This window comes from Rhea pennata, chromosome 15 (genome assembly GCF_028389875.1).
Source record: "Rhea pennata isolate bPtePen1 chromosome 15, bPtePen1.pri, whole genome shotgun sequence".
NCBI classification, from domain to species: domain Eukaryota; kingdom Metazoa; phylum Chordata; class Aves; order Rheiformes; family Rheidae; genus Rhea; species Rhea pennata.
Window position 1 is genome coordinate 14,706,638 of NC_084677.1, and position 14,474 is coordinate 14,721,111.

General features: G+C 42.8%; 2 protein-coding genes across 4 annotated transcripts in view; one reads left to right on the forward strand and one right to left on the reverse strand.

Moving 5' to 3' along the window:
* Positions 1 to 3,683, reverse strand: part of IQCE (IQ motif containing E) — a 28,266-nt gene extending 24,583 nt beyond the window's left edge. For both annotated transcript variants that reach the window (XM_062588198.1, XM_062588199.1), the window contains exons 1-5: positions 3,617 to 3,683; positions 2,590 to 2,637; positions 1,895 to 1,937; positions 520 to 660; positions 83 to 214 (exon numbers count right to left, since the gene is read on the reverse strand). In XM_062588198.1, the coding sequence (XP_062444182.1) occupies positions 83 to 214; positions 520 to 660; positions 1,895 to 1,937; positions 2,590 to 2,637; positions 3,617 to 3,658 (406 nt within the window). In that variant the 5' untranslated portion in view covers positions 3,659 to 3,683. The remainder of the gene's footprint in view (positions 1 to 82; positions 215 to 519; positions 661 to 1,894; positions 1,938 to 2,589; positions 2,638 to 3,616) is intronic.
* A 310-nt stretch (positions 3,684 to 3,993) lies between these two features.
* Positions 3,994 to 13,215, forward strand: BRAT1 (BRCA1 associated ATM activator 1). Of its 2 annotated transcripts, none has more exons than XM_062588495.1 (13): positions 3,994 to 4,177; positions 4,438 to 4,592; positions 5,317 to 5,464; positions 6,398 to 6,770; positions 6,870 to 6,989; positions 8,152 to 8,243; positions 8,510 to 8,628; positions 9,110 to 9,296; positions 9,691 to 9,764; positions 10,308 to 10,407; positions 10,690 to 10,788; positions 11,817 to 11,995; positions 12,236 to 13,215. In XM_062588495.1, exons 1-13 carry the CDS (start codon positions 4,000 to 4,002, stop codon positions 12,965 to 12,967), a joined length of 2,556 nt encoding a protein of 851 aa, XP_062444479.1. In that variant the 5' UTR covers positions 3,994 to 3,999; the 3' UTR covers positions 12,968 to 13,215. The 2 variants fall into 2 exon arrangements, with proteins under 2 accessions (XP_062444479.1, XP_062444480.1); XM_062588496.1 differs by having other exon boundaries at positions 5,320 to 5,464.
* Positions 13,216 to 14,474: the final 1,259 nt, after the last annotated feature.

The following is a 14,474-nucleotide window of genomic DNA, read 5'->3' on the forward strand; positions in this document are numbered from 1 at the left end:
AGTTCTTAAACAAACAATGCTGGGCTTTATACTGGGGGAAAAAAAATCACTAACTTATCTACCATTCAGGTACAGAGCTTACCATTACTAGAAGAACGAGAATGTTTTGGCTTCTTCATTCCTAGTGCTTCCTTCAAATATTCTGGTGTGCTACTAGAAATGCTAGTTTGCACATGCCCCATGTCAACATCTGATCTGAGAGAATGGTTCATTCCTGCCAACAACAGAAATGCACCAAAACAGAAAAGCCAGGGATAACTGTGGATTAAATTGGTGAATTTACTTGAGAACACAACACAGAAAGCTCCAGATGCTGTTAATTATACCCACTATAAATTCCAGTGTTCAAGATCAGATAACTCAAACTCAACTCCAAACACCCAAGTAAATAATAGTGAAATGAACTCCTATGAAGCCTCTAATCATATACAAATCCATGTTTCTTCAGCATTTATATGTTAAGCAGTCCCCAACACCAAATTTTATTCACATATGGAGATGGAATTTATATATCGATACCTTGTTTCAGTGATCCCAGCCACATCTGTCTTGGATTTTTTACAGTTGCACTTTCAAGATGTGCACTGCCTGCTCCGTGCAGAGACCTCCAAACTGCAGGCTTCTTAGGATACAGTTGTGTGCTAGAGCTGTATGGAGACTCTAATGCAAAAGATAATACTTCAGCATTGCCTTAAAAAGCTCAAGGCTACAAGAATTCTTCCAGTCTTGTGCCTCCAGGTTCCTAGACACAGTCCTCTTCATTATAAAAATACAGTTTAACAACATACTAAATCCTGGCTCACACAGAGCAATGGGACATTCACCTAAAAAGCCCAGGTTAGAAAAGAAAGAAAGAAAAGGAAAAAAAAAAAAAGAAATCCAACTCCAAAAAAATAAAGAAGCATAGAAAGCGGCAAAGTAACATGATCCAACATATGCAGAAATATTCACGTGTAGCTGGAATATGCACCCTTAAGATAGTTCCATGCCTAAATTCATATATTAAATTGTCCTTTCAATGAACATACGCCCAAATGTCCTATCAATGTGCACAATACATATTTCTAAACAGTAACTCTAGTAACTCTATGGCTAATAATCCACTAGCAATTTTCTTGCAGTCATCAAAGACAGAATTGACCTGAAGCAACTGCTGGGGAGTTCCTCACATGACTGCTTCAGGTAAGGTGGTCAGGTTTAAACATTCACACTAATTCTGCTTTAAATGATTAGTATAGATGCATGCTATATGGGTCAACTAACTAGTCTTTAATTATCAAGAGAAGCACAATCAGAAACATTGACTGGAATGGAATTAGAATAAGGAAAGTAAATGAAAAAGTACAATAAGAACCATAAAACCCAGAAAAAAATGACCTCCCCAATAAATCTGCAGCTTATTAAACAAAAGATCCAAAGATAGCAGGACATAATACTCTACATTGTACTTCTAAGGTCATGGGAAAGAAACAACAAATGAAACAGAGAACCGTTTAATCTATAACCACAGATATCTGCTGGATGGTGGGATGCACAGCTCCAGTAATTCTAGATTCTTTCCACATAACAAGCATCAGTATTTCTTCAAAGAGATCAAGAGAAAAAGAAATTCAAAATGCTGGTCATTAGAAGGAACAATGTGAAATGAAAATAGTATATGCCTGGAGTCAAGAATTACAACTAAACCATAAACTTCAATTTTAGCCTACAAAAGCCTAAATTTGCTGTTTACAAAGCACAAATGTGAGATAGATTTGCTCTGCACACACCAGTGAATAATTCTAGAAAGAATCACAAGATGTTGTTTCACATAAATCTTCCAGACCCCATGTCCCATGGAAATCTATCTTGTTCTGCATAATGGATGCACAAGAAAAGATTTTGGAATTCTTACTTGGTGATTTTGAAGGCTTGTGAAAAATTTTCTTCTTTAATTTCTGAAAGAAAAAACAAACATTTCTGTGTATTTAAAACGTTCCACTCCTCCAAAATTTCAGCATATTACCTCAAGATTGGCTTATATCTCCATATTTACTGGGGAATAGCTGCTCTAGTAACACAAAATCTTCCAGGTAGAAAACATAAATTGTAGTATTAAGTATATGCAGAGTAAGAGAAATTGAATGTGGCCACAGTAACAGTCATCAAAATTAAGGTGATCCTACAGATGTTTTATGCCACAACATTATCCATTCATGCTTAGAATGCAAAGTATTAAATATGAATAGCAGCCAGTCCAAGATGATCACAGAATTGAGGATCACCTGTAGAACCATTTAGTTAATGGAAAGATTTGTTCAGTTCCATCAGAACACTGCAAAATGATTACTTAGGGCCCATAACTTGGTAAACAGTGAAATGATGCCAAACAGTTTCCAGCTCTCAGTGTTCAGAATGTAGAAGCTAGAAGTGCACCTGGAATTATATGAAGATTCTGTATCAAGCTATGTTGCAATAACATATGATCAGCTCTACTGTTTTTAAAATCTACTATTGATCACTAAACCTCATGTGGATGTGGTATGTGCAAAAACATCCTGAGAAATCTTTTTAAGCATTTATCTGCAACATGCCATTAGTAAAACTCACCATTTCTGCATCTGATTCATAGGTTATCACAGACAAGCTGTCATCTCCCTGGGAAACAGATACATAAACCATGACATTTGCTGTTCTCCAGGTAATTGGTTATAATATATGCCCAGAAAACTGTATTTCCTCTTATGATCATGACTAAGTTTGAGTGCAGTAAATTCCTGGGGGCAATCTGTCACTGATTTTGCAAAAAAAACAGCATCACCTGCTCTAACATAAATGTTCTGAGAGATTTGGTGCCAGTCGCTTCAGACTTGAACCACAGCGAGACTTGGGCACTCCAGTGCGCAGCAGCACAATCGCTGCACTTTCGGGCACCCCTCCAGAGGCCCTGTTTCTGCAGGAATTTCTCCAACAGTATTATTTAGTTAAGCAGCAACTCATCCATCTGCCACTTCCCCCCTCATTTTTTCCTCTTCCCTGTGTATGCTATGGGAATGTATAGCAAGTCAGACTGAATCACAGACTGGTAAGGTTGGAAGGGACCTCTGGAGATCATCTAGTCCCACCCTCAGCACAGCCCACCCACGACCTTGGCATTAGCAGCACCACGCTCTGACCAACTGAGCGAAACCTGCCCCCGTGAAGAACTGACCCCGCTAAGAACACTCAAACTAAATAATCAAGTAACAACAAAAACGCTTCAGAAATATTCTTAATTTTTCCTCATATTGAGCTAAATGAGGAATTATCCTGCTCATCAAATGTGAGCATACCCAGAGAAGGAAAATACAGAAAAAAAAATCCACTTTCCCTTTTCATGGTGTGAAGCACGACATGAAAAGCGTGTTTTCTCTTGCTGCCGACGAGTGCTGACAGGTAGAGCACCGCTCCTGGAAAAGCGCACCTCCGTCTCACAGCAGAAGCGGCAGCAGTGAGGGGATGAGGCACCCGGCCGGCAGCAGAGCGGCGGCGGGCAGAGAGGCCGCCCCGAGCGCAGATGGCGCACCGCGCAACCGGGGCAAGGCGGCGCCGCGAGCAACCCGCCGGGCCCAGCCCCCTCCCCGCCGCCGCTCCTTACCAGCTCCCCCAAGGCGGCCGCCTCGCCGCCCCCCCGGGCCATAGCGGGGGCGCGGCGAGGCCTCCGGGGGCGGCGGCGGCGGCGGCGGCGGCGGGGCCGCCTCGGGCCGCGGTGCCCGCCCCGGCGCAGCGGCGGCCTCGCGCCCGCCACTTCCGGCGCGCGGCGGCCATGGCAACGCGCCGCTCCGCACCCGGCCGGGAGGCGCGCGCATGCGCGGAGCGGCCGCTCGGCGCCGGCTCTCCCCACCCGCGGAACCGCAGCGCCACCGAGCGGCCCCGCGCGCGCGCGCGCTTCGCGGCCGCGCGAGCTTCGCGACGCGCGCTTTACGGCCGCGGCCGGGTCGCCCCTGGCGACGGCGGCGCGGGGCCGGCGGCGGCGCGGCCATGTCGGCGCTGGAGGCCTGGTTCGTCGCCCGGGCCCGCCGGCGCTTAGCCATGACCCGCGAGTGCGGCCTGCTGCTGCCGCGCGTCTGCGCCGCCCTGGCCGACCCCCGGCGGCCTGGCTCCGACGACACCTGCCTGGAGAAGCTGCTCGACTGGTTCGGGGATCTCAGCGAGGCCGGTGAGCGCCCCAGCCCGCCCGGCTGCCGCGGGCCCCGCGGCCGTGGGGCGGGGAGGGCGCCCCCGCCGAGGGCCGGTCCCTGGGTGACGCCGGGGAGGGGCCGGGGGAGCTTTTCCGTGCCTGGGGCCGGTGCGAGGCTTCAGGCCAGCCGGAGTTCGTGTCCCGTGGTGAAATCGGTTAAAGCCCCCGGGAGCCGAAACGAGCCCTCCGGGGCTGTGAGACAGGGACAGGGACTCCCCGTGGTCTCTCCCCGTCGCTAGAGCCTACCTTGAAGCTGGTGCAGGACAACCCCTGCCTGACGGAGCTCATCGCCGCTGTGCTGGTGCTGCCGGAGCCGAGTCCGAGCATCCTCTCGTTTACTCTGCGGTTAACGGGGCTTCTCGCGGCGTCGGAAGACTGCTTTCAGCACCTGCAGGTGAGTCGGGTACCTGCTGCCGCATGGCTCTTTCCTCCTTCCCTTTCTTTCTTGAAAACAGTGGAAAATACGCATACACTGCTTGTGGAATTTATAGCACGTATCAAACAGATCAGCAAACAGTAGCTTGTTACTGCAGACGGGATCATGCTATTCGTTTTCAGTTCTCACGTAAAGCTGCTGTCTTCTTTTTTCTGTTGTGCAACAACAGCAGTAGTGTGGGGTGCATCTCATTTTCAGTTCAATAACAGTATTTGGGATAACAGCATCTTCTAGCCATAACTGCACAATATTACATCCATGGACAGATCTCTTAGATCTAAACTGCAATAACAGTTGGTGTTTTCCCTCGGTAGTAAATTGACAGGAAATCTCTCATTGATTCTCCGTAAAAATGAGGGAACATTTTAAGCTCTGCTTTATACAGTGGCATAGATACACAGTACAAAACTCAAAACCTAACGGGCTGCCTTCAGGGAAGAGATGAATGTAACAAAGCAATCTAATGGAACTGATACATACTTAAATTTTCCCCAGCATCTTAAAAAACAAACTTTCAACTGAGTTTGAGATTCTGAATATTTTCCTCCCTACTTATACTTCTAGCAGGAGAAGACTTTGCTGCGTTATTGATATTATTGACTTGAGATGACTAAGCAGTCCCTCTGCTCTTCTCAAGACCCTTTGCTTACTGTTTCCTCTGTGTGTTCTCCTCTGGCCTCAGCAGGAGAAGCTGTTAGTCAGGCTCTTTGGCAAGGATGGGCCTCTGAACAGTGTGATGTGGAAAGATGCATCTGTTCGAAGTGGCTGGGTGGAAGGTGTGCGCAGCATGATGCAGCACCAGCCTGCCCTCCACTTCCTCTGCAGTGGTGGTGAGTACTTTCAGAACTAGTAACTCCTGAAATCCTTTGTGTCCCTTCCATTCCAGTCTGTTGCTAAGATGTTAAATGAGATGGACAGCACGAAGACCGCGTGCCAATATGGTTATTTTGCTTTACTTACGAAAAAAAGGAAGTAAACTGTGGAAAAAAAACTGAAGTTATTGAAAGAGAGTTTCTTTATCAAACTAGTTGTATATTTCACTTTCTTCAGCACCAAAAATGGTGTTTTTTTCAGGGGAGGAAAAGGCATACCTTATGAAATGTGGGATAAAAAGAGCTTGTTAGAGACCTATTGTATTCTTATTTGTAATTCTTACCAAAACACACATTTTGGTATGATTTTACTTCAGAAAAACAAACTAGGGTTCAGTTTTCTGTAATACTCACATTTGCAGTCGCCCTGTCCTTATGCAGGTAGGTAAGTTTTCCTGCTGCTAACACCAGATTCTATGTATGGAATCTAGTCTTTTAGACTGAATTGGTGTTAGCCAGGAGCATATGTGCTCCATAGGTTATGTGATAGAAAAAGAAATACTGTTGCTGTAGTTTCCTTTTTTTCCTACCAGTCACATCTGCAGATAGTACAAATTCCTCCCATAAATACACAGTGAGTGTACTGTCAACTCTCCTAATATTACTAACATTACATCAAAGGCCTCTTTTGTTCCTGAGTTACTAATACTACCTGAGCTCTAAAAATAATTCTTCTTTCTTTTGCTTTTTGTTAAGGATGGGCTGACCCTGAGTTGCAGTAGAGACTGCAAAAGAAATATATATATAAAGATAAATATGCATTTAAATCTGTATGGTGCTTTAATTAGAGCGATACATGGTGGGACTGCAGCAGGGCTCTGCCTCACTATAGAAAGGGTTTTACCATCTCCCTCCACGCCCCCTTCAATGACTTGTTTTGTTTTGACACAGGAGGCATAGATGTGATCTTCACTCTGCAAGGAGATCCCAGCCTGTTTGTTGCTTCAGCTGCCAGTCGGCTTCTGGTACACATGCTCACCTTCTCTCTAGAGTCTGAAATGACTAAACCTCTCAGTGTGAAGGACTGTGACTGGCCAGTGTGTGCCCAAATGATTATAAAGCATATAGAAGATTCCCTTCAATCCAGCTCTGTCTCTCAAATCGAGCAGTCAGTAAAGCTGTTAACTAGTTTGTTTGGCAGTTGTCATGCTCCATGGACTGAAGTTCTTTGGTTAGGTGTAGCAAAGCAAGTAGAATCCTTTTTGACGGAAGAGTCGGTTCAAGCAAAGCGCATGCTCGCGGATCTTTTGCTTAACATGGCAAGGTGAAGATCTTTTGGGAACTTGGATCCGGTGATGAGAAATACCTGTTTTCCAGTGTGTATATTTATAGGATACATTATTGACACTTTATTTCTTCCTAGGTCTCCTGTGTTTTGTGACACTGAAGGCAGCTTTTGGGCTTTAGTGACATCTGCTCTGGAACGTTTAACCCCTCTACAAGCAGGTCCTCTGGCAGTGGGAATTCTGAGGCTCTACGAATGGTAGGAGTTGCTGCTATGAATTTTTTGCAGCGTGCAAGTGTTTCTGCACTAATATGTCTGGTGTCTTTCTGAGAGCTGTTGTTTTCTCTATGTTTTTCACTATGTTCCTTAACGCATAAGACTTGTTGGCAAGACCATGTCCATAGTTAAGTTTCAGACACTGATAATTAGAATAATACAGTTTCAAAGACAGGGAAATGAAAGAAGCCAATGTCATGCTTCTAGGTGCACACTTGCATCTTATCTAGAGCCAGCCAGTCTCTCAGGCGGAAATAGCAGACTTCTTTAACTGCATACTGACAAATTTGATTAAGGTAGACACAATTAGACTGCATGTCAAATTCATTATTTTCTCTGTTAAGTTTTATTTCACAAAAACAGGGACTAGTGTAGGAACTTAAAGTGCTATCCAAAAGAAATTTGCCATGTGGAGACATCTGCCAACAGTCATAGAATAATTTGAGTTAGAAGGGACCAGTGCAAGTGATCCAATCCAACCTCCTGCTCAGTGCAGGGCTAACTTCAAAGGTAGGTCAGGTTGCTCGAGTCCCTCTCCAGTCAAGGTTCAAATATCCCCAAGAATTGCAATTCCATAAATTCTCTGGGCAACCTAATCACTCTCAGTATGAAAAATACTTTCTTTATATCCAGTTGGAATCTATGCTATTGCAACTTATGACTATTGTTCCTTGTCTTATCACTGTACACCTTTGACAAATCTGCCTGCATGTTCTCCATAACTCTCATTTACATGGTTAGAAAAAGCATGAAGAAATCATCAGATGTTAAAATTAATAAGCACATGCAGATAATGACTTACATGTAAAATAACAGCTATGTCTTTAGCTGTTTTGTTGAGAAGAAATGCATCCCTTTAAACCACCTTTGCACACTAGATCCCATTTTTTCTGCTATCTGCATTGCTTGCTGAGGCTGCTTATAAATTCCGTAGCCATTTCTCTTCAGCTCTTATTGTAGCCAAGGATGCTTAGAAGAAGGCTTGAATCCTGGTATTACTTTAATTGCTCTTCTGCCAGTTGCTGGCTTGATTAGAAGCCTAGGTGAAAAATACTGTTCTCTGATCAACATCTGGGAGCACAAGGTTTGAGAAAGAGTTGAAGCATTTTTGTTTTGTTGTTGACTGCTGTTTCCTCCTTTGAAGCCCACAAGATGTGAGGATTCAGGCACTGACTGTTCTGCTTCAGCCGATGGACTGTATTTTAAGAGCAGCCTCCCAGCCTCAGAAATATGCAGGTACAGTGGTGACAGAAAAGTTAAAGACTATTCTGCTTGCTTGGATTTTAAGTATCTGGTGGGGGAGGAAGAGTGGAAGAAGTAAATGACAATACCAGTGTTTTTGGTGAAGTTGGGCATCCTGCTGACTGATGAGAATTGCATTTGAAGGGATAGCATTCAAATCACATCACTTGAAATTCTTGGTGAGCTTACATACTTTAAAATCACTGTCCTTTGTACTCACTAAATAGCAGCCTGAGCTCTTCTCTCCTTCATTCCTCCAGGTTTGCTGGATGAGTCTGTCACTGATCCTGCCACTGTTGAAAGTCTTCTGTCCTCCAAGTCATCCTGTGCTAGTCTCCTGTGTCAGACTCTCCATCATCTAGAGGAGCTACTGTCTCTGGTAACATTCAGAGAAAATAAAAGCCCAGGGATGAGACTAGTTTTTGAAAGACAGCATTAAGATTGGTTGCAGACTTGTGCAGTAGGAGTTTACAGAACATGGAGAAGGGTTGAAGGTGGGGGCTTCTGTATGTTAAAGAAATCTAGCACATTAGACTACAAATAAGAGAAAAGAAGAATACTAAGGCTTTTAAAGAATGAATGCATTTAGTTTCAAATCCACAAGCCTTGTTACTCATACCTTACCTCTCCTGCAAATATTGATCCCATGAAAAATGAATAGAACTGCTTTCCCAAGGATTGATAGGAACCACCTTCCATTTGTGCAATAGTTCTCTGGGAAAGCTCGTAGCTGTCACCCTTGTGGTCCAGTAAGAACGAGTACTAGAAAGTGAAGTTTTTGTCCAAGTCCTGCCCAAGAACTCCTGGTTTATATGCATATTTGAGACATTTGTTGGAAACTTGCTTTTCTTCCTTATTAGGTTCATTTGCCAGTGGATTTACCTTATACATTGTTGCTACACTCTTCCACGACAATATTACAATTCTGTAATGGCCTCCTAATTCCAGCTTCTCCTCTGGGAAGCAAGATAAGCCAGATCTTGATTGGTTGCTTGAGAGTACAGAGGTCAGCTCTTGATGTCCTGGCTGTGCTCTCAGAGCAAAAGGGTGAGTTAATGTGCTTTAATTTTAAAAAATTTTGGAAATACTTGACCAGTGTGTAATTGCAGATTTTTTTTTGTTCCACCTCTTCACTGAAGTTTCTGAGCAAGAACTACCTTTTACATTTCTGAAATTTGTTCATTTTTCCATTCCTTCTGCTGTGCTGGTTAGCCTTAATTTCTGTTGATAAGCTAGAGCGGGTAGTGCTGCAACTGAAAAAAAAAAAGTTTTAATTACTGGTTTTGAGAAGTTGGATGTTTTGCCTTTGCTTTCAGGACTGTATTTGCTTTTTTTCCTCCAAAATGCAGTTTTTTAATCCTGTATCTTTCAGTATTTCAACAGTTGAATTTTTCCGTTCTCTCACTATTAGACATTTAACTCTCATTTTTCTATGTTTCAGGCTGTGACGCACCCGTAGAAAGTTTATTTGATGTCCTTTTGTCATACTTGGAGAGTCCAAACACTAATCCTATGGTAAGTGTAGGAGCAAGGACGGAGTCAAGCTTGCTCCAGTGGAATGAAGTTCTGATAAATAGTCTGACTATTGTTGCTTCTTAAAATAGTTTGCATTGTAGTATGTAGGAGGTTTGTTTTGATTCTAGGTGGTTTGCAGGTAGTAGCTAAAATGTTAATGAATAATTGGATGCTTTTAAAAGACAGGAGCCATTACATCTGGGAGTAATGCCAACATACTAAGCTTGACATGGCCTTTAAGTATCCAGTTGTAGGTGGTAGGGTTTTTCGTTATTTTGTCAGAATGGCTCAGAAGACAACTGCAAATCAAAACCTGGAGAAACTAGCAGTTTTTATTACTGACTTGAGAACAGGCATGTTCTAGGAGCTTGCTTGAAATACTATATAGATGCAGATGCATGTGGCTTACTTCTTAATAAGGATGGATATTTGTTATTCCTGGGAATTTCTCTGTAATTGGAGGATAAAACAAATTCTATCTAGTATAAAGGCAAAAAGAATTTGCTTCCTCCTGTGTTAAAGTAAATCTGCCTTATGTTTCAGGTTCTGAAAAAATCATTCCAAGCTACATCCAAATGGCTGGTGTGCTTACCTGAAATTGCCTGCTTCAACAGCCAGTGGCAAACCAAGAAGATTTTGCAAGGTAGCAAAACTAAAAAATTGGGACAAAGAGCAGCTAGCAGCATATTTGAAATCTGCTGTCACTTACCTTTCCCCCTCAGAACACCTACAACTCAGCTGTTTGCAATTACATTGAATGTAGGTTTAGTAATCCCTGTAGTGCATTGGAGATCTCTAGGGGAAGCACATAGCAGCAAAAAAAGGGATTGCATCTGATAAAATGATGTAGAGGCTGTACAGTGATCGCTTTGGTAAGGCTTGTTACTTTTCATGTCAATCCAAGCTCATCACTTGGCTTTTACAGATGTATTTCTGGTGCTGCAGAAGCGTTTGTGCAGTCCATGCTGGGAAGTAAGAGATTCTTCTCTGGAGTTCCTCACCATCCTGATTAAAGGCCTAAGAGGTATGTGTAGAAATATGATGGTTCAAATTGGAGGAATATTTCTTTTAATGCTATAAAAGTTATTGAGATTTGTGAAGCATCCTCCAACGTATAATTGGAGAGAAAAGAAAAACAAAGTTTTTATTCTCAGATCATAATCAAAATCTTCCAAAAGATTAATAAGCTTATACTACTTTCCTATTAAACTCAGATTTCTATGTCCTCTTCAGTGACAGATTTAGTGAATTGAACTGAGATAGGTTGAGACTGTTCTTCAACATACGTCTAAACAGGTGACAGTCCTTAATGGCAGATAATCTTTTCCCATTTCTGTTTGCTCTGTACTGGAATCTGCTTCCAATGTGTGGGCTAGGGGCTGAAGTTTGAGGTGCTGTGCTGCAGATCATCTCTGCATGCTCTGGATTAACTAGTGATTTGCCACTTTTGCTCAGTGCTTAAGCATTGCAGCAAGTAGCACTAAGGCTGTATCAGTTCTTCCACAGTAGTTCTGCAGTGTTGGAAGAGAGAAGGATGTTGTCTACTACTGCTGTCTCCAGGTCAGAAAAGAAGTATCCAGGACACTCAGCTGTGTTAACAGTTCAGCCCGGCAGCAGAACCCCTCACTGGTCCTGCTTCAGTTGCATCTAGTTTGCTTTGCCAGCCTCTTGAGAACAAGAAGAGAAAACTTTTTCTTTTTTCCCCTCCTTTAAGCAAGACTATTCGTTTGATGGGCTGAAATAGTGTCCCTGCTTGCCCAAAGGAAAGGTTTTCTTACCCTTAGAATAACTGTAAATGGATTTTTCCAAACTTCACCATTTAGCAGGGCTTGACTGGAGGTCACCAAACTGCTACAAAATAAGGAGCCTGACACAGAGCATCTGTACTCCTGTGAGCAGCTGCCTGTTGTCTGCAGCAACTCAGCTCACTGGCAGCTGTCCCTGCAGTCAGTGGGCGTCCTTGCATGACGCAGAGGACTGTTTGCATTGGAAACAGCTTCAAGCTCTGAGAGAATAAAGCCTCACTTCTTTGGATTGCTGTCTTGTTTACAGACCAGGATGAGTTCAGGCAGACTCTCCTCTCTTCGGAGGTGCCGAAGCTTACAGAAGATCTTCTTGAGGACCCAGAGAGTTATGTACGAGCAAGTGCTGTGACTGCTGCAGGACACTTGACCTTCATTACTTACTCTGTTCCAGAGTCACCTGTCATAGGGAATCAATACAATAAAGAGGTATGATAACTTTGTGTAGCCCACAGTAGCAGAATCAACCAGAACTACACATCAGTTTGCTGTTATATTATTCATAACTTTCTTGAAGTCATCTGCAGTCTCACGCAGTCAGGTTTCACAATCATTTAAATAAGGTGCTACAGCAGTGACAAGGGACTAGATATTTTACCTGTGCTATTCTTGTTTTTTTACATATTTTTTTCTCTCTTTGTGTATTCTCTTTTGTCTTTTTGTATTTAGAACACTCTAACAAAGCTTCAAGAGATCTTGTCTACAGATCCAGAGGGCTTTCCTAGGAGGGCTGTGATCAGTATTTTCACCAAGTGGCTAAGAAAAGGCTACACAGGTCTGCTGCAGGATACAGAGCAGTTTGTCTCTAGAGTGATCCAAATTGCCGAAAGTGACTTAGACTGGGAAGTCAGACTTGGTGGTTTGGAACTGGTTGAAGTTTTCTGTGTCCAGACGCTTTGCCGACTTGGCCGTCCTAAATGCCCATATGCTCCTTTCTCCTCTGCGTTCACTAGCTCTGTTCGTCAGAGTGAGTCGCTGCAGATATTTTGCCGAACAAAACTGTTTGGCTTTTTATTTTGTTCTTTGTGTGACTTTGACAGGCCAGTGGGTCAGAAAGCTTGTGATATACTGCTTGCCTTAAGATCCAGTTTTTATCCAAGTAATGCCCTAAAGGATTGTCAAGAGACTGAAGATTTGTCTGCAGGACATGGCATTGCTTGGTTACAAAGGACACTAAGGCAGGGTTGTCTGGCCCAGATCTTCCCCCCAGGCAGTGGTCATGAGGTTGACTTCCAAGATCCAGAGAGCATGCTACTGGCTTTGGGAACGATAGACCTAGAAGAGCTGCATGATGATCTAAACAAAAGTAGTGACCATGTGGAGAAAAGCCCTCAGTCACTCTTACAGGACATCATTACTGCTGTGGGGACTGTAGAGGAGAATAAAGCTGACTGCTACTGAAGACATCAGCTTGGAGGGAACAGTGCTTCAAACCATTTCTTTCTGAAGGAGAATTTTTGCTAGTCATGAAGTCTTTCTTGAGAGAGTTTCAGAAGAAGGGCTACTCTGAATAGAGAAAAGGATTGTTTTGTTATTTGTTAAATGGGTCAGACAATCTATGATTTAATATTGATGAAAACTTGCTGATAAATGTACTTTATAGTTAACTGTCTGAGCTGTTTTTCAAAGTAAATATATTAAGAAATACATTTGTTTTGCTTTTAATTTGTACATCCTTTAGGAAAGCACAAATGTGACTGAAAACAAATTATTGCATACTCTTTTTTTAAAGACAGAGTAGCTAAACCTTTTCAAGACTGTCTTTAAAAGACATTTTTACTCCATCCATCTCATTCTAAAACCAGAGTTCTCAAGTTCTCTGTTGCATTTAGAACAGAAGGTGTCATTTGAGGAATTACAAGTGAACTGGTTTTATTTACCTGTGGAAGAAAATTTATACTACTAACACAGTACTCTGATCTCAGTGATGAAACTAAAAAGCTGACAAAGTTCTTATATTGTGCTTTTTAAATTGAAGTTAGGAGCAAGCCCCTGTTTGTTGACCTTTGGTAAGTGCTCCTGTCCTTGATTCCTAAAGGACTAGGATAGCGCCTAACTGATAAAAGAGACTTTGACACCTGCAGCTGTTCCATGATAAAATTAATCTCTGCTTAGCTTTGGTAAACAATTAGAAAACAGCAGCTATAATGAGAATGACAACACTGCTTTCTGGAGGAAAGATTTGTCGGCTTTTAAGAAACTCCAAGACTGTAGTTCGTGACTTAATCCGGTGACTTCTCTTTTGCTGTTTAAGAAGCTCTCTGTAATGTGAAGAAAACAGTACCTTTAGCAGTAGGTCAAATCATACTGTATTTCTTTTCAGTACTGAGGTGTTACTTAGCATCCTGTATTTTCCCTTAGCCCAATATAGGAGGCAGGAACACAACACTCCTTTTAGTCTAATGGAGGCTCTAGCATTGAATGCAGTTGAGACACTCATAAAATCTTCGGCTTTACATCCTTGCAGCAGTATGCTGGGGTTAGATGTAGTTTAAATGTCTTGCTGCTGAGGCTGGAGGTTTACTCTGTGCCTTTTCATGAAGTCAGCACGTTTATCTATCACTCTGCCCACAGCTTTATACATGACAGAGCCCTTGGGTATTGTAGCAGCAGCTGTTCTTGGGAGAAAGAGGCTTCTGCTGCTGATACACAATTCTACTTGGGCAGCAACTACACATGGCAGGAGACAGGAGATACTTAAAAACAAACAACAAATAAGTGGGCCTTTTCCTGCCCCTGCGTTTTGCTCCGAACTCGAGAAGGTTAATAAAAGGGAACTGCTTTTAAAGAAGTGTGGATTGTTTGTGGATGTTTAGCAATCCTGTCTGATGAAGAAGCTGTAATTCCAAAACTAATACTACATCTTGGCAACAGGGCAAATAATACACTCCAGGAAAGCAGATAAGCA